Raw genomic sequence first — 19,206 nt, forward strand, 5'->3', positions numbered from 1 at the left:
GAAGAATCATATTTAGAAATCAAGATATGGGCATTCTATTTCACGCTCCAAACAGTATTTAGAAACACACATGTCAGGTTGGAGTGACAGGACAGCAGGTAGGGGCTTATCTGCATGTGGGAAAGTGGGTTCCTTCCCCCAAGCCGGCTGGGTCCAACTTGGATCCACATAAGGTCCAGTCCCCTCTACTTTCTCCCCTCAGCACTGCTAGAGATACTCCTGGCACAGAGGCAGGAATAGCCTCTGAGCCCCTTTGGAAGGGAAGAAATGACGGAGGGAGAGAAGGAGATAGGCAAAGGCAAACAAGCCAGGAGTTAGCCCTAATTCCACTAGGTATGGGTCGAAAGCAGAACCTAATAAAAAGTGCACCTGAAACAGACACCTGATATTTCATTCTCAGTCTCCTAACAAACATTTGTGGGCAATTCTGTCACAAAGTATGGGGCTTCCTGCTGGACAGATGGGATTTGCCCACTTTTGTGTGGCAGTATAAAATTATTCGACCAGCTGAAAAAAAACAGAGGCCAGAGGTGGATTGTACCAAAGAGCCTCTTAGGAAGGAAAGGAAGCCCTGTGGGAACTTCTCCTTTCTCTCATCTGTAGCTGAGTGGGAAGAGAGGCAACAATGGGGACGCCACAACCCCATTCCAACACACAGAGAATGCCTGAGACAAAGGTGCAAAGAGAACACTGGAGATCGTCCGCTGTCCCCCCCCACCCCCCCATCCCCCGCCGGCTCACAGCTAAGAATACAACCTTTGAGAGACAGGAGCAGAGCCGCCACCCACGGGAGGAAAGCCCCAGAGAGAAGACCTGGGACTAGAGCCCAACCAAGCAGACATGGAGAGCAACCCTCAGACACCTATAAGGTCTGGAGGAGGAATCTGAGGTGTGCACATGCAGACACAGGAACTATTCGTCTCCTGCTCAGCCCTCCTCCTACAAAGGATATCCTGCTTCCATCAAATCCCAAGGCTTCAAAGAAACAAAGAAAAGCAACAGGGAATGAACAGGTTCTGAGAAATATACTTCAAATAACCAATATGTGAAAATCTCGAGTAGAAAAGGCAACACACAAAAATAGGAGGGTATTCTGACAGAGAGAAGGACCTCAGAATAGAAAACGAAAGTTCTAGAAATGAAAAACGCAGCAACAGAGGCCAGGTCTTCAATAAACTTTTCAGTAAATTTGGCAAAATCTTAGAAAGACTAAACCTAAACAATGGCTGGATAAATAGCAGCACTCCTACATTATTAACAACAACAACAACAAAAAAAGAATAAAAAAAGAATAAACCTAAAAACTGGCCAATACAAATTATCTAACTAAAATGAAAACTGCAAATGTGGGGGGAAATGCAACAGAGCATGCAAGATAATCTGACATGGTCTGAATGCATAATTAAAACCTCAAGGAATGTCAAAGATGCAGCTCAATGGCAGAGCTGCTGCCCTGCATGCACGAGACCCTGAGTTCCTTCGTCCCCAGCAACACAGGAACACACAAAAGAAACATTAATGAGGGGCTGGAGTGATAGCACAGGGGGTAGGGCATTTGCCTTGCACGCGGCCGACCCAGGTTCGAATCCAGCACCGAACTGAGCACCGCCAGGAGTAATTCCTGAGTGCATAAGCCAGGAGTAACCCCTGTGCATTGCTGGGTGTGACCCAAAAAGCAAAAAAAAAAAAAAAATTAATGAAATGGAACCACAGATAAAGAAAAAGAGAATGAAACAGAAGAACTAGTGGCCAAGAATTGTCTAAAAGTTATGAAAATATAACCAAAGCAGATATCTGGGAAGCTCAGAAAATACACATTACAATAATCCCAGAAATAATAATAGAATACCTAGCCATATCATATTTAAGCTGCTGAAAACTCAAGAGCGATTACAATGAAGGCAGAAGGGAAAGCTCTTCCTTCTTACACAAGGAAGAAAAACGATAGAATTCTCAGTTGAACTGTTGCAAACTAAAAAATAGTACAGTGACACCTTTAAAGAAGGGAAAATTACCCAGAGTTCTATATCCAACAATAATAATCTTTTTAAAATGAATGAGAGGGCCCGAGAGGTTCAGGCGCTTGCCTTGCATGCAGCAGACCAGAGTCCAATCCCTGCACAACATGTTATCTCCGAGTCCTCAGGAATGACCCTGATCACAAAGCCAGGTGTGCCCACTGCCTCCCACCACACACATCTCCCCCCACCATCAAAAGGGGAAAAAAAGTATGTCAAAGTAGAAATGAAATGATCAGGGAAAAATACATTCAAATAATCCAAGTAGACCTAAGGACAAAAGAAAAAAACAAAACAAGAATTAGATGGGAGCTGGAAAGACAGTACCAGGACTAACGTGCAAGCCTGGCATTCAGTCAGCCCAGTCCGGCACCACTACACACACGCATGCATGCACACACACACGCACACCCGCTCACACAAACGCGCGCGCGCGCACACACACACACACACACACACACACACACACGCACACACTCCGCCCCAAGCATCGCCAGGTACAGCACCAGCACCACAGAGCCCAGGAGCCCGGCATGGTGCACATGTGGGAAAGCCACAATTCATCCAGCTCACTCAGTGCACAGCAGCATCAAAGGGAAGGGAAGAAGGAAGCAAACACAGGAAGCATCTAACAGGCATTTCAGTGAAAAATCATAACCATACTAAGATAAATCACGTAAATACAACAATTCAGACATATCTTTCCCCTGGACCTGGTTCTGGGCTTGTAAGCACCTGCCAAGTCTGAGGAGACAAGTTTGCATGTGGTACAAAACCCCACTTGGCCACAGTCCTACAACTCTTATATTCTCTGGCCAGGCCACATTAAGCCTTTAGCAGTTCACTAAAAAGGTGAAATGAAGTATAAACAGCATTCATGATTCTGTGCCAGGTCAACAGGTGCTCTCATCCCATCTTTCCTTAAGAGATATCTGTCTCCTTCATTAATCACTGAAATACAGCAGGACCAGAACTGCTTTGTAAGTGGTCAATCCAGGTTGGATCCCGAGCACCCCACATGGTCTTCTTAGCCCCTCCAGGAGTGCTCCCTGAGCACATAAGTCCTAAGCACTGCCAGGTCCGCACATGTAGGATAACATAGCCTCAGGTAGTTTAGGTTTATTGGGTTACTCCCACCACAGTGCTCCCATTCTTCTGTGTTTATTTGTAGTTCTTTCTTAATGTTCTGTTGACCTGTATATATTGTTTTTCTCTTCTCCTTGAGTCCTTTGCATAGTTTATTCAGAGCCATGTCCTTTTGTATGGACACAGGAAGACTTAGCAAATGCTATGCTTTTGTAGGGCTGGAGCGATAGCACATCGGTTGGGCACTCGCCTTTCACGCAGCCGATCCGAGTTCGATTCCTCCGCCCCTCTCGGAGAGCCCGGCAAGCTACCCGTGCATATTGGATATGCCAAAAACAGTAACAATAAGTCTCTCAATGAGAGCTGTTACTGGTGCCCGCTCGAACAAATTGATGAGCAACGGGATGACAGTGACAGTGACAGTGATGCTTTTGTAACCTGAGAGTCATTTGACTCTACATAATATTTTCCTCCTGGGCATCTGTCCTCTCGACCTAAGCCTCAGCTGCCCTTACTTCCTAGCACCCCCAAAAGCAGGGTCCTGACGAGGGACGAGACAGACCCAGGGCAAGCGGTGAGTTGTATGCTACCCTGGCATCGAGATGGGCCTGGCGAAAGTGCCTAATGCTTAACTATAAGTTAAGAGCTTGGTCATGGACAAATGCTGTCATGATCCAAAGAGTAATAACTAGATTCGGACCTTACTAGGGTTAGGAATGACTAATCTGGCCTGAGTGCTGTAGTCTGAGTCTGTGGCAAGATGCTGCCAGGAGAGCTGCCTTGCAAGCCTCAATGTATCTCTTGCTATGTCCATACAAAAATAACTAGTATTAAGATGTTAAAGAGTGTTTGGACTAAGGAAAGTTGAAAAACCCCTTAAGAGGTATTTTGCCTACTGGAAGTCAGGAAGGGCTTTGGATAGACCCTAGGTTGTGTTTCCTTTGAACCTGATGGCCTTCAGGAAAGGCTTTCTTATGTTGATTTTGCTACCTGGCTGTGTGTAGCCTAGGGGCAAGGGTGAGAGAGAAAAAGGAAGGAGAGAGACAAGAGGGAGGCTGAGGTAGATCCAGGAGAGGACAGAGCTAGGAGTGCGCGGGAGATGAGAAAGGTGGATGACTGAATAAACGGTAACTAATCAGCAACCAGTTTGGTTCTTGTTCTTTCTTCGCCTGTCCTTGGCCAACAGCCATCCTGATCCAGTCCATAAACAGTGATCCAGAGCACCGAACACGGGCGGTGAGACAGAGCCGCTCCGAGAGGCCGCAAGTGCACATGCCCATCAGTGTGCAATAGTTTTTTACACACACACGCGCGCGCACGCACCAATTATCTAGGGCGAGAGAGATAGTACAGGGGTTAAGGAGTTTAGCTTGCCAGTTCAATCCCAGGCACCTCACACCCCTAAGCACTGAGCCAGGAGTAAGACCTGTGGATCACCAAGTGTGACCCCTCAAATAAAAACAAAGAAATCACCATGAACTGGAACATTACTGAAGTCCCAGGAGAAGTGGCCACTTACTGGGAGGTGTCCTGAATTCCAAGAATAAGGAGAGGCTTGATATCATTTAAACTTCCAGAAGATAGCAAATTACCTGCCACTGAGGACAGTCAGCAAATACGGAACAGCAGGTTGAGTGGAAATGCTGCCTCAGCCTACTAAATTTGCTCTCTCCCCGCTTTGCTCTGGGGCCATACCCACAGGTACACAGGTGCTTAGGGGACCATACAGTGCCAGAGATTGAACCCAGGCTTCCTGCATGCCTGCATGCCAAATATGCACTCAGCCTACTGAGCTCTCTCTGGCCCTAAACTGCCTGTTTCTTTGCTCTCTGTCAAACCAAATGCAAAACGAAGATTCACTTGACCAATAACACAATAGATATGTAAATAAGCAACCTGATATGGCAGAATAAAATAACTAGCACATTCACGAATATCTCTGCAAAGCTGAGAGTAACACTACTGTTAATATTATCTTTTTCAGAAGGAAGAAGTCTTGAGTCACACTGGTGGTGCTGCCTATCTCTGCCTCTGTGCTTGGGAATCACTTCTGACAGTGCTCAGGGGAACTCTGGTGTTGGGAGTTGAACCTGGGTTAGCCACATGCCAGGCAAAACACCTTCCCTGCTGTACTATCTCTCCACCCCCACCACCTCCCAACCCTCTGTTAATATTATTCTTATGCTGTGTCAGGTTTATATTCTGAGGTGTTCTAAGTGTTTCTATTTACATTAACTAAGACCATAATTTTCATGATACAAAGACACCATTATTCCTATTTCGCAGATGAGGAATCCATAACAGAGAGATTAAGTAGCTTCCCTAAACTGGTAAATCAAGGCTTACTACAGTCTGACAACTCAGACCATCCGGGCTACTATATACAGACTCTAAATGAGTAAGATCAGTTTAATCCTGAGAAAATGCCTTTAGGAAGTAAGGTACAACAAGTACCAAAAAAGCATACTCTGTTACCCTCATTTGTGCTTTACCATACTTGAGGGCATCTGCGTCTCTGAGTTAGGCTGCAGGGAGCCTTCAGAGTAAAAGCTCAGTACGGTGAAGACTGCCACCCAGTGGACTGCCAGAGAACGGCAAAACACTGGCTGAGGCACCAATTCTCAGTGGCTTCTTCTAGAAACAAATTATTTACATTATTAACAAAAACTCTGGGTTTTTTTACATCAGAGATTTATGCAATGCTGATAAGCTGAGCTAAACTAACTTCTTACCCCCAAGGTCTCTGTGGCTGGCTGTTCCTCCCAACAATGTCTCCACTGCACAGTAAAAACACCACCTGACACTTCATGCAGGATTGCGCCCTCAGCCAGTAAGCTCAATGAGAGAAGCCCTATTCAGTGTAACATCCACAGTAGCATTCAATATGCTGAATAAAAGAATGCTTCAAGATAATTTAACTTTGATTTTATAACCACTATTTTTTTAATGTAATTCTGGTCCCTAAGGAACATTCAGTAATGCCTGGATACATTTCTGGTTATCATACCATGGGAGAAAATACAACAATCTGAGGAAGCCAGGATGCAGCTGAACATCCTGCAATAAACCACCCCAGTGCTCAAAGAAACCAGACTCAAATGTCAGGATCTCCACGTTGAAAAACCTACTTGTTACTAAGTTTTCCCAAAAAACTCTTAAGATCTTTATGATTAATTGATCACTTACCACACTAAGATTAATTTCAATACTACAAATGTTTTTAAGAGGCTTAATTCTGTTAAAAGAATAAATGGACTCTTTGTTTAAACGTTTGAAAGGATCATGGTGAGGAATGTGACAGAGTAACAGAGCTCATGTCTCATGTGCCTTGAGGCCCTAAATTCTATCCTTGGCACCAAAAAAAAGAGTAAAGGTTTTGCTAGTTGGGGTTGATACTCGGGGTCACTGCCTGGGGGTGCTGGGCAGATCAACTGGGGCCCAGCCTCAGGCATGCACATCAGCCTTTGAGCCCTCTCCCAGCCTGCAGCAGACCTGGAAGATCAAGTCCATCCCAAGCTGCCAAAAGGTAGCACTGTAGCACTGTCATCCACTGTTCACCGATTGTTCACTGACTCGAGCGGGCACCAGGAACATCTCCATTGTGAGACTTGTTACTGTTTTTGGCACATCTAATATGCCAGGGGGAGCTTGCCAGGTTCTGCCATGCGGGCGGGATACTCTCGGTAGCTTGCCAGGCTCTCCAAGGGGAACAGAAGAATTGAACCATAAAAAATTTTAAAATTAAATGAACTTACATAAAGCCAAATGTCCATGTACAAGAGCCTCAGAATCACAGAATTTGCCAGATCACAACAGACTTTATTACATGCTGCGGCCATGTATACAGGGTCCACCACTAGCTGCTGCAGACAGAAATCTCGCCCTCTCTGTTAGAACTGGAATACTCTGCAAGTTTTCACCTAACATTCACTGAGAATCAACTGTATACAAGTACTCTCAATAAGGATTTTAACCAAAACAAAATGTTCTCTATCTAAGTCATCATCTTCAGGCTGATGAAATCCCTTTCAAAGGCACCAAAAACCTTTGAAATATACAGCAAACAAAATACAGGAACCAACTTCAGGTTATTTTACAAATTGTAAAATCACAATCAAGACAAGTATGGGCTACTAAGGTGACAACACTTGTCAGGTGAACTTTTTGTGCAAAATAATTCAATTTTATCTTTTTATGTTGTGTAAAAGAGTCAAAATTACAGCAACTGGACACAAAAAGTTTTATTATATTAGATCTAGTATTATATTATATTAGATTAGTATGTAGAGTAAAATAGTACTACTAGATCTAGTACTATTCAATTATTTTCTTGCTGTTTTGTAAAGCTTAAAAATAAGAGTACAGGGGCTGGAGTGATAGCACAGTGGGTAGGGTGTTTGCCTTGCATACGGCCGACCTGGGTTCGATTCCCAGCATCACATATGGTCCCCTGGCACCGCCAGGAGTAATTCCTGAGTGCATGTGCCAGGCGTAACCCCTGTGCACTTCTGGGTGTGACCCAAAAAGAAAAGAAAATAAAAAAGAGTACATTAGAAAACACAGAATTTCCACTTGTAGAACAAAAAAATCCATTAAGACTAAGCCCTTCCCGTGATGCAGGCCGAATACAGACTTCAATAGACTACACAATGGCCACTCAACACCTTTATTGCAAACCACAACACCTAATCAGAAAGAGAGAACAAAAGGGAATACCCTGCCATAGTGGCAGGGTGGGGTGGGGGGAGACGGGACTGGGGAGGGGGGGAGGGATGTTGGGTTTACTGGTGGTGGAGAATGGGCACTGGTGAAGGGATGGGTTATCGAACGTTGTATGGGGGAAACATGAGCACAAAGATGTATGGATCTGTAACTGTACCCTCACGATGACTCTCTAATTAAAAATAAACTAATAAAAAAATAAATAATAAAAAATTAAAAAAAAAGAAAATATTAACACATAAGGCTTAGCCTGTAACAAATTAATCTCTTATAAAAAGGGCTTAATCGCTCAAGGGTGAGATACAACAATCTTCACACACTTTCTTCCATAGAAAACTTTTTGGATCATTTTTAGTGAATTATTCATAACAACCAACATAAAATAAATTATTTAGGGCCTGCTATTGGTGTATGCTTGATTGGTGGTTGGGAAAACTGGTAATAATGGTAGTGGGAAGGTGCAATGGCAGTGGTATTGGTGTTCAAATATTGAATGTAATAAATCATTGTGAACAACTTTATAAAAATAAATTTTCTTAAAAAAGGAAAAAAAAAAAAGACTAAGCCCTTCCTTCAAAAACTAGAAACTGAGCTTCCATATGACCCCGCAATACCACTTCTGGGAATATACCCCGAGGATGCAAAAGAGCACAGTAGAAATGACATCTGTACCTATATATTTATTCATTGCAGTACTGTTCACAATAACCAAAATCTGGAAACAACCCGAGTGCCCTAAAACAGTAACTGGTTAAAGAAACTTTGGTACATCTACACAATGGAATACTAGGCAGCTGTTAGGAGAAATGAAGTCATGAAATTTGCTTATAAATGGATAAACATGGAGAATATCATGCTAAGTGAAATGAGTCAGAAAGAGAGGGACAGACATAGAAGGACTGCACTCATTTGTGGAGTGTAGGGTAGCATCACATGAGGCTGACACACCCAAGGACCGTAGATACAAGGGCCAGGTGGATTGCCCCATAGCTGGAAGACTGCTTCATGAGCGCGGGGGGGGGGGGGGGGGGGGGGGAGGCAGATGGAATAGATAAGGGATCACTAAGAAAATGATGGCTAGTGGAACCAGTTTGCATGGGAGATGCAGGCCGAAAGTAGATAATGAACCAAACATGATGACCTCTCAGTGTCTGTGTTGCAAGCTATAATGCCCAAAAGTAGAGAGAGAGTATGGGGAATATTGTCTGCCTTAGAGGCAGGGGAAGGGTGGGAAAGGGGGGTATACCTGGGATACTGGTGGTGGGGAATGTGCACTGGTGGAGGGATGGGTGTTTGATCATTGTGAGATTGTAACCCAAACATGAAAGCTTGTAACTATCTCATGGTGATTCAATAAAATTTTAAAAATTAAAAAAAATACTAAGCCCTTCATTACACTCTTAGATGACAAATTGATAAGATATTTAAAACTAAAATTCAAACTACAGGTATAACACACGTAGTGAAATACTCCATATGTAACTTAATATCCAACTATACAATTATGAGAGAAAATAATGTCCTGCCTGCTTCAATTTTAAAATTATGCTAAGTATTGTATTATAGATGTGCAACTAATTTAAGACAATCAAGTTATTAACAAAAGTGTGTTGCTTCGACCCCGCATCAAGTTTTCCTCTCAGGATATGAAATTATATTCGTGAAGCAACAGAAATAAACTCCTACAGTTAAATGGCAAGCATAAGACATAATTATCATGACTACAAGTAATTTGAAGAATAATCTTTCAAAGCACATAATACAATCTGCACTCTAAGAAACAGTTCCTTAGATGTAGAGGTGATAACCTCTAAGAAATGCAAATGCTGGGGCTAGGAATGTGGCACAAGCCAGGAAAGCACTAAACTGGGAGGGAAGGGGAAGAGAGGGGAGGGGAGGGGAGGGAGAGGGGAAAGAAGAGAGAAATAGTACAGGGGTTAAGGCACTTGCCTTTCAAGCTGCCCCAGCCCCTCTGAGCCCCAAGCTCCCAAGAATTGATTCCTGAGTGCAGAGTCAGGAGCAAGCCCTGAACATTGCCTGGTATAGCCCAGAAACAAAAACAAATTTAAATTACACTTGTAAATGTTAAAATTTAGTCACCATAAATTTGTAGCATACACTTGTACATTTGAAAGTATCAGAAAGACTCACCTTCATCTACAGAAAATTGGCAGCTCTTGTCATTGAAGAAAAGGATTTTCTTCTTATCAGGTCGATTTACAAATAGTATCTGGTCCCCTAAGGCCTTAAAGATAAAAAATTTTTCAATTAGCACTAAACTACCTTACACACACAGACACTAAGAAATTTTTTTCTAGACCCCCATTTTCTTTAGCAAACCTCAGCAGAGAGAGCCGAGGAGCTACCTCCAAGGGCAGGAGTCCAGACTCTGCAGCCCTGGGAGTGCAGAGCTGGAATAGCCCCTCAAATGACCCAAACCCTCTCCCAAAAATGGAAAAAGAGGGGCTGGAGCGATAGCACAGCAGGGAGGATGTTTGCCTTGCACATGGCCGACCTGGGTTCAATCCCCACATCCCATATGGTTCCCTGAGCACCGCCAGGAGCAATTCCTGAGTGCATGAGCCAGGAGTAACCCCTGTACATCTCCGGGTATAACCCAAAAAGTAAAAAAAAAAAAAAAAAAAAAGCATAGACTCAATCACTGCACATCCGTGTTCACAGTACCATTACTCAAAACAGGTAAAGCACATGTCCATCACGGAGAGGATCATGCTGAATGAAGTAAGTCAGAAGGAGAGAAACAGACACAGAATGACTGCACTCATTTGTGGGATATTAGAAAAACGCCTAATATGAGACTAAACGCCCAAGGACAGTAGAAGGGCCAGGACAAATCGTCCACAGTTTGGAGGCCTGACTCAAGGGCTGGGGGGAGAGGGCAGTTGGGATAGAGAATGATTGTGATGACAATGATGATTGCTCTGGATGGGAGATTTTGTAGTGCAAGTGGGTCAAAGACCAAACATTGATGGACTCTCAGTATCTGAACTACAAACCTGTAATGCCGAGGGAGAAGGAGAGGGGGAGAGAGAGAGAAAAAGAGAAGAAAAGTACCTGCCATGGGGGGAAGAGAGGGGGAAGGCTTCGGCAGGATGTTACAGGGGATATTGGTGGTGAGTCAATAAAAAAAGATATAAATAAGCAAAATGGGTTACATACATAAAATGGAGTATTACTCAGACTTAAAAAGAAATTCATATGTTGAAACATGGATGAACCAGAAGGACATTATGCTTCGTTTATTACTAAACTAGGCGGTAACAATACTGTATGATTTCATTCACATGAGGTACTCAGAACCGCCAAATTCATGGGCACAAGAGCAGAGTGAGGGGGTTGCTGGGGACTGAGGAGAGAGAAGGGAAGTTGCCACTTAAGGGGTGCAAAATTTCACTCTTGCGAAATGTGAAAGTTTAGGAGTTGTTTTTCCCACCAAGGTAAACAAACCTAACCCTGCTAAACTTAAAAATAGCTGAAATACCAAACTCTGTTACGTGGAGCTTTCCTGCTCAAGGGCTCCCAGGCCCAGGCTCCTTCTACTGAGTGCTAGGGGCAAGACGTGCGCTCTGACCCTCTGAGCTCTACATATCATACTGTGATATGTTTGAACTGGAACTTTTTAAATTCTAAAAAAACTCTAAAAAGCAGCTTATTCAATACGATTAAAATTAATATATATACCACAAATGGAGACAGGCTTAAAAGCCAATCCTGGCAGTTTATCTGTCAGAAAACTATTCAAGAAACAAGTACTACAACACGAGTGACAGAGACAGCCATTGGTTTTCTTCACTCTGAGATTTTGCTTTAGCACAGTCCCTTTATTATTTTCCCCTTCACTGTAACCCTGTACTGAACTTCTTTTTTATGTTTTCAAACACTTGATCTTCATGTTTTTGAAAATAGAAAAAAAAGAAAAGAAATCCAGAGAATATTTTAACAAATTCAGAAACAGTCCTGTTTGAAAATGAAGTCAACTCTGCTTTTCTTTACCTCGGCCCCTGAAAACAGCACATCACACCTAAAATCAAACCTCCATGTCACAAAGCCTTCTAACTAAAACAAGCAGTTATCAGTATTAACGCACTATGCTTTGAACTATAATTAAAAGTCTACCCCACAGTAACAATCCTGGGCCTAGCAGCAGAAAGGGCAGGAGATGTAGCTCCCACAGGAGGACACAGGCCATCCATGACGAAGAGAACCAGATCTGAGTCCCACAATAGGACCCCTGAGCACCCGCAGGAATGGTCCTCCACAGGCAGAGGGAACAAGAAAGGTTTCGAGTACTCTCTAAGGCAAAACTGAGTTATGCTACTGTTCAACATGCTGTAATGTGCACTACTGATCAACTTTGGAAATATACGTTTATTAACACTTGTGTAGGCTAAGTTTAAGTTCTGTAATTTTAAAAACCTTTAAAAGATTCTGGATTCTGGGGACTAGAGCAACAGCACAGTGGGTAGGGCATTTGCCTTGCACGCGGCTGACCCGGGTTCGATTCCCAGCATCCCATATGGTCCCCCAAGCACCACCAGGAGTGATTCCTGAGTGCAGAGCCAGGAGCAAGCCCTGTGCATCACCAGGTGTGACCCAAAAAGGAAAAAAAAAAATTCTGGATTCTGTTTCTGGTTATGAAACAGTACTTCCATGAATACCTACTATAAATTCTGGAGAAGATGTGAAAAAAATCAACTTCTGACCCTAAATAACCAAACTAACAGTGGAGGGGAAAAGAACAAAGCCAAAGGCTTCTCACTTCCTGATTTCAAACTATATTTCAAAACTATGATAATCAAAAATGTGATACTGACATTTACAAAGGACAATCGGCTCAATAAAAGAGTACAGAAAAACCAGTCAACTCCGGTATGACATGGGAGCCAAGAATATACAATGGGGAAAAGACCGTTTCTTACTAAATGGGGAATACAAGCACTTGCAAAACTATGAAAATGGACCGCTGTTTCATATCTTGCTCAAAAATCAACTCAAGAAATGAATGAAAGACTTAAACACCTGAAAACATAAAATTCTAGAAGAAAATGAAGAGGGAAAGGTTACTGATACTGGCCGCCTTGATTTTTTTTTGGTCGGAGGGGACTAAAACTGAAAATGAAAAAATATAAACCTGGGGTTGAAAAGTGGGGAGGGTGCTTGCTTGCCTTGCAAAGAAGCTAATCCCATATGTTCCCCTAAACTCTGCTGGGAGTAATTCCTCAGCACAAAGCCAGAAGTAAGCCCTAAGCACAGATATATGTGGCCTAAAAGCAAACAAAATATCAAGGGTATACTCAAAAAAATCAAGGATTCACACATGCACCATAGGAAACTGTCAGGAGACACATCAATGTCCCCCACTGCCCTCTCTCTAGCACAGGGGAATCTCCCACCGGCTTCCCACAGCATCAAGGATATAGGACGAAGGTTTTGACAAGCAAAGAAATTTCCTTCTTGCTATTAGAAAAAAAATGGGGGGAGGGGAAGTGCAGAGAGAGAGAGTACAAGTGCGGGCCGTGCACACATATGACCCAGATTCCACCCCTGGCACCACATATGGTCCCCAAAGCCCACCAGGAGTAAGCCCTGTTGGGTGGGACCCAAAAACAACAACAACAAAAGACACTATTACTTAATTAGGGCAGAGAAAGAGAAGTTACCTTGACAGCTTTCTGGGAATTGGGCAGTCCTTCCTCTATGTCTTCTAGAAGAATTCCTCCCAAGCCTCGCTGGTCATGCTGATCTAAAAGCCGAAGCAGGGCCTTCTTATCTTTCAAATTGTACTTGGGCTTGAAGGCATACTTCCCATTTACTACTTCAATTTTGGGATTATTGACTAAAGCCTGTAACAGTAACACAATTCAAACATATTAACAAAAGGCAAGCCTTCGTTTTAAATCTCACTGCTTTAAAAATAAAAATACTCAACTTAAAAGCAAATCAGAAATAGCCTGTAAAGATCAAGCAGCAAAAGATCCAGATTTTTAGATCTGGATGGGGACCAGAGCAATAATACAGTGGGTAGAATGTCTGAATTGAACAGGGCAGGCCTCGGTCCGATCCCCAGCATCTCCTATGGTCCCCTAGCACTGCCAGAAGTGATCCCTGAGTGCAGAGCCAGGAGTAAGTCTCAAGTACAAAAGAAAACAAAACAAAATAAAACAAAACAAAACAACAACAAAAAGCATTTTCTTTAATTAAAGAGAATAATAAAGAGGCCAGAGGGCTAGTGTAGGAGATAGTATGTTTTACTTTGCACACAGCAGATTCAGTTTTAATCTGGGTTATTCTACATGGTCCCCAGAGCACTGGCAGGAGTGATTCCTGAGTGCAAATAGAGGAGTGACCCCTGAGCATCACTGGGTGTGGTCAAAAATAAAAATAATTAAAAGATAAAAATATGGTCAGGATCCAAAAAAAAAAAATGTAAAGATCAGCATGATGCTGACTTTTTATTAAAGAAACTAATACTTAAATAAAGTCTTTCAATAAGAAAGACTTTATCACAACTGTTTTGAAGTATCAGTCTATTCTTCTGAAAAAGGAAAACAAATCAATAAACCCTCATTAAGATTAATAGAAAAAAATAAGTTGGGCTTTGTCTCTCCAGCCCCAAAAAGTATTTTGCATATTAATATTATGTGAGAAACCAGACTCTGGCATGAACGATTAATAGTCTGTCTGTCCTATCTGACACCAAGTAGCACCAACATCAAAGACAGGAACCAAAAAAGACTAGACTCATAAACAGCAAAATATTGGGGGTCAGAGTGACAGTACAGTGGCAGGGTTGGATTCCCGGCATCCCCTATGGTCCACCAAGCCCTGCTGGGAGTGAGCCCTGAGCATAGCTGGTTTTGACCACCCTTTCCCAAAAAAAAAAAAGAAAAAGAAAGAAATGTATCTTTCATGCCGGTACACTGGCATTCTACTGGTGGAAAAGGTAAAAATTATATCCATATGGAAATGTGAAGCTAAACTCTTTAACTCTCTAACAGCAATGAGTAATACCAATAAATAAATCAATAAAGCAATAATAAATGATCAAGAAAATGATAAACCAATTAACTTATTTGATAAACTAAATCAATAAACCAAGACAAGTGATTAATAATACATTAAAAAGACAAAAATTAAAAAGAAAAATGTGTTCACTTATCAATGCAACTGAGGAACACAGACTATAACTAAATTCCTAGACAATTCTACTATATAGCTAATCTCAAAAGAAAATTCTTCTAGAAAGAATGATCCTATGTATTTTCTTCAACACTACCAGCATGACACTGAAAAGAGGAAGAGGGATATAAAAAAGCACAAAAGCCTTTGGACCCTGCTGTGGAGCGAGCATGATGGAAGAGCCCAAGGAAGCGCCCTTGGACTCCAAACAGCCCACTGAACTAATTCCGGCATGGGACCAGAGACCCCACGGTGCGCTGAAACAGTGGGAACCGGGCATCCCCCAATTCTTTTAACCTCTCTCTCTCTCAACTCCTCCCTCCTGAGCACAGCGCAGGATCCGCGGTTTTCCTGAGCGCAAAATGGAGACGCCGAGCCTCTCTCTAGGCTTCTCCATCTTATGAGCACCATAAAAGGGTAAAAGTTTGTAGTGATGTTATTTCTGGTTGTACTTTCCCTGGACTTTATACAGAAACCCAAAACCGCGTGGCTGCTGCTGCGGCCGCGCGACCTAATGTCATCTTAGCATCAGCAATATGTAATATGTCCCTTTCTAATGGGTCGGACTTTTGTGGGAGATCCTAACAAGAATAGTAAGTCTGTTGCTGAAATATTGAAGGTAATCAAAGTGGTAGCCATCTCTCTAGACTGAACTAAGCTATATCCCCACGCCGGCTGAGAAGAAATTTTCTTCTTTCTCGGGAAGAAACGCGGCGTGTCGTCAACTACAGTGTGATGTCCATTAAGCAAACAGACCTGGTGGCGTGGGAATGGGATATAAGGGGAAAAATTATGTACATGGAACAGTGGGACGCTGGTGGAATCTCGAGCCGGAGCCGATACCAGCGCAAGACCTTCGGTTCCAGAAACTGCTTGCAGACACTCTACTAGTCTATCAACTAAGCCAGAGCCCCACGCCTGCCGATGACGGGAAATAACCATCCTTTTCGGTTTTTTTTCCCTTGTCAGGCAGCGTGGCGATTACTAAACAGGCGTGAACTCGGTGGCGCGGGGCAAGGGGGAAAAAGAAAAGTTATGTAACAAACAGCGGGACTTAATATCTCTATATTCTTAGCAGTGGAGAACTATCAAATGCCTCCTTGGCAATAGGACTGCTTTCCTTCTTTGGGGGAAACCCCAACAACGGTAGTGAGTTGTGTGTTGAAACATGGAATGTAATAAGAGATAACGCATAAACGAAGTGAAACTTATCATGTACAAGGGTGGGGACTGGGGAGGTGGGAGGGGGCGGCAGGTATACTGGGGGGTTGGTGATGGAAGATGGGCACTGGTGAAGGGAAGGGTGTTTGAGAATTGTATAACTGACATAATCCTGAGAACTATGTAACCCTCCACATGGTGATTCAATAAAATTAATAATAAATAAATAAATAAATAAATAAATAAATAAATAAATAAATAAATAAATAAATAAGCACAAAAAGGAAAGATGTAGAATGGAAGAGTAAAAAGAATCTTTAGGGGGCTGGAGCAATAGCACAACAGGTAAGGCGTTTGCCTTGCAAGTGACCGACCCAGGTTTGATTCCCAGCATCCCATATGGTCCCCTGAGCAGCACCAAGGGTAACTCCTTAGTGCAGAGCCAGGAGTAACCCCTGTGCATCGCTGAGTGTGACCCAAGAATCTTAATATTAATAGTCTACGAAATTGCAAAACTAGGTAAAGTATCAACACTAAATGAAAACTAAAGTATCAACACTAAATGAAACACTTCTCCTATTGACTGCCACTATTTATATACAACTAATATAATAAGCTACAGTAATAACCAAGGGCCAGAGTGATAGTACAGCAAATTGAGCACTTGCTTTGCACACAACCCACCAGGGTTCATTCACTGGCACCCCATATGATTCCCCTATACACTGCCAGGACTGATTCATAAGTGCAGAGCCAGGAGTGATACCCCTGCCCCCAAGAAAGTAAAAATGCCAAATTGTTGCTTATTATAAACGCTAGCTATAGCAAATACTTCATGGCAATCAACTAATTAAGAATATTTCAAGCCATGGGGCCGGATCAATAGTCCAGTGGGGAGGGCATTTGCCTTGCATACGGCCAACCCAGGTTCAATCCCCAGCATCCCATATGGTTCCCTGAGTACCACCAGAAGTGCAAAGCCAGGAGTAACTCCTGAGCATCACCAGGTGTGACCTTCCCCAAAAAGCAAAAAATATATGTATATATGCCTACACACACACACACACACACACACACACACACACACACACACATTAGAGCCTATTCTTACCTCACTCATAAGCCACTGCTTCTGCTTGAGTCCAATATCTAAATGCTGTGTTTCATCCAAAATTTCTTCCAAAGTTAGAGGATGTGTATCTCCTCTCTGGTGCCGTGTCTATTTAGAAAAGAAACTATCATTAGAAGCTTAAAAATACTAAATGATTAAATAGTAGTTAACAGATTAATCTTCTCAGGAATGTATTATCTGGAGCAGTTCAATTACTGTGATGAAGAGAATGGATTACTAACTCCAAAAATCCAGTACATTCAAAGACAGGAACACACAAATATTAGAAGAAGAGCTGCAAACAGACAACTTTTGCCAGAACAATTCTTACCTATGACACTAAAAAATATTGTTTCGTGACTACTGATGAAACTAAGGAACAGGGCCTTTCACACATTGCTGATAAAATGCAAATTGACGTAACTCTCAGGAATGGCAACTGACAAAATATGTTTAAGCCTGTTCACCCAACAAACGCATTTCTAGGAACTGACCCCCCACTGATAAAGCAAAATACAGAAAAGTCACAAAGTCATAGCAGTGTGTGGTGGGGAAGGAGTAGACACTTAAGCATGAGGCTTGTCTGAACATGTGGAGAGGGGCCTTGAGCATGGCTGTGGCTGATATTAACAGGAAAATGAGGGGGCTTAAGGTGTAGCTCAAGTGGTAGAACACAAGCCTTGCATTGGAAGGCCCTGGATTGTTCTCCAGCCAATACATTCTCAGTGCCATGCACCGCTAGGCATGCGCCCACTACAATGAAGGTAGAGAAGGAGAAGGAAGGAGGAGGCAGGACAGAGGACAGGAGGATATTTCCTATGTGCTATTTTGGTCTTTTGTTTTAGGGATTGTTTTGTTTTTTATCTGTGGGGGAGGCCACACCTGGCAGTGCTCACGGAACCGTATGGATGCCAGGGATGGAACCCAAGTCAGCTGCACGCATGGCAAGTGCTCTACTCGTTGTCCTATTCCTCCTGCACTGATGCATAGCACTAACTTGGAAAGCCCGTGGTGAATCATTACGCAGAAAGGCTGTGTTCGGCACCAGCAAGGCCACAGGATTCGGAAGAGGACAGACACCATAATTCGAGAAGCACAGCAAATGACTTAAGAGATGGTCAGTAAACTGACCAGACAGCATTGGGAACTCCATGATGTCTTTGGGCTGAAAATCTAGGCCCCACCCCCCTTGGAGGAAAGCAGGCCAAGAATCATCTAAGTTCTACAGTAGATCCTGAAGCTCCAAATTCCACAGTACTGACAGTAGCACAGCAAATCAGATGGGAAAGTAACACTACGAAGTAACAACTAAAAGCAAAACCAGAAGGCTCAGCTAGCAACAACAGATGGGTGTATCCTCAACGGCTTAGAGACCCCACTGGGAGATGTAATAATTTTCACAAACTATTTTTTTTTTTTTTTTTTGCTTTTTGGGTCACACCCAGCGATGCTCAGGGGTTACTCCTGGCTCTGCACTCAGGAATCACTCTTGGCAGTGCTCAGGGGACCATATGGGATGCTGGGAATCGAACCCGGGTTGGCCGTGTGCAAGGCAAACGCCCTACCCGCTGTGCTATCGCTCCAGCCCCAACACAAACTATCTTTTGTTGAACTATTTTTCCATATTCCACTTACCATTTAACTGTAACAAGCAATATAAAATAAATTATTTTATGTCTGCCATGGGGGCAGGCTTGCTGAGGTGGGTGGGAAACTGGGGACAAAGGTGGAAGGAAGGTCTCACTGGTGGTGGAATTGATGTTGAAACACTGAATGCCCAAAACAAATGTATTATACGAACAACTTCGTAAACCATAGTGTTGATTTTTTAAATTGTTGTATGAAAACTTTCTTAATATAAAAAATTGTCTATGCTCTATTTCTTCATAACGAGCCCTCACTATTAAT

The 19,206-nt window shown here is 42.9% G+C and overlaps 1 protein-coding gene across 2 annotated transcripts in view; it reads right to left on the minus strand.

Moving 5' to 3' along the window:
* Nucleotides 1–19,206, minus strand: part of GTF2E2 (general transcription factor IIE subunit 2) — a 76,709-nt gene that overhangs the window by 2,465 nt on the left and 55,038 nt on the right. The window contains exons 4-6 of one of the 2 annotated variants that reach the window (XM_004606880.2): nt 17,299–17,406; nt 13,508–13,690; nt 9,978–10,071 (exon numbers count right to left, since the gene is read on the minus strand). In XM_004606880.2, coding sequence (XP_004606937.2) covers nt 9,978–10,071; nt 13,508–13,690; nt 17,299–17,406 — 385 coding nt within the window. The remainder of the gene's footprint in view (nt 1–9,977; nt 10,072–13,507; nt 13,691–17,298; nt 17,407–19,206) is intronic. The other variant, XM_055121703.1, reaches the window with a different exon arrangement.

Source organism: Sorex araneus, chromosome 1 (genome assembly GCF_027595985.1).
Source record: "Sorex araneus isolate mSorAra2 chromosome 1, mSorAra2.pri, whole genome shotgun sequence".
NCBI classification, from domain to species: domain Eukaryota; kingdom Metazoa; phylum Chordata; class Mammalia; order Eulipotyphla; family Soricidae; genus Sorex; species Sorex araneus.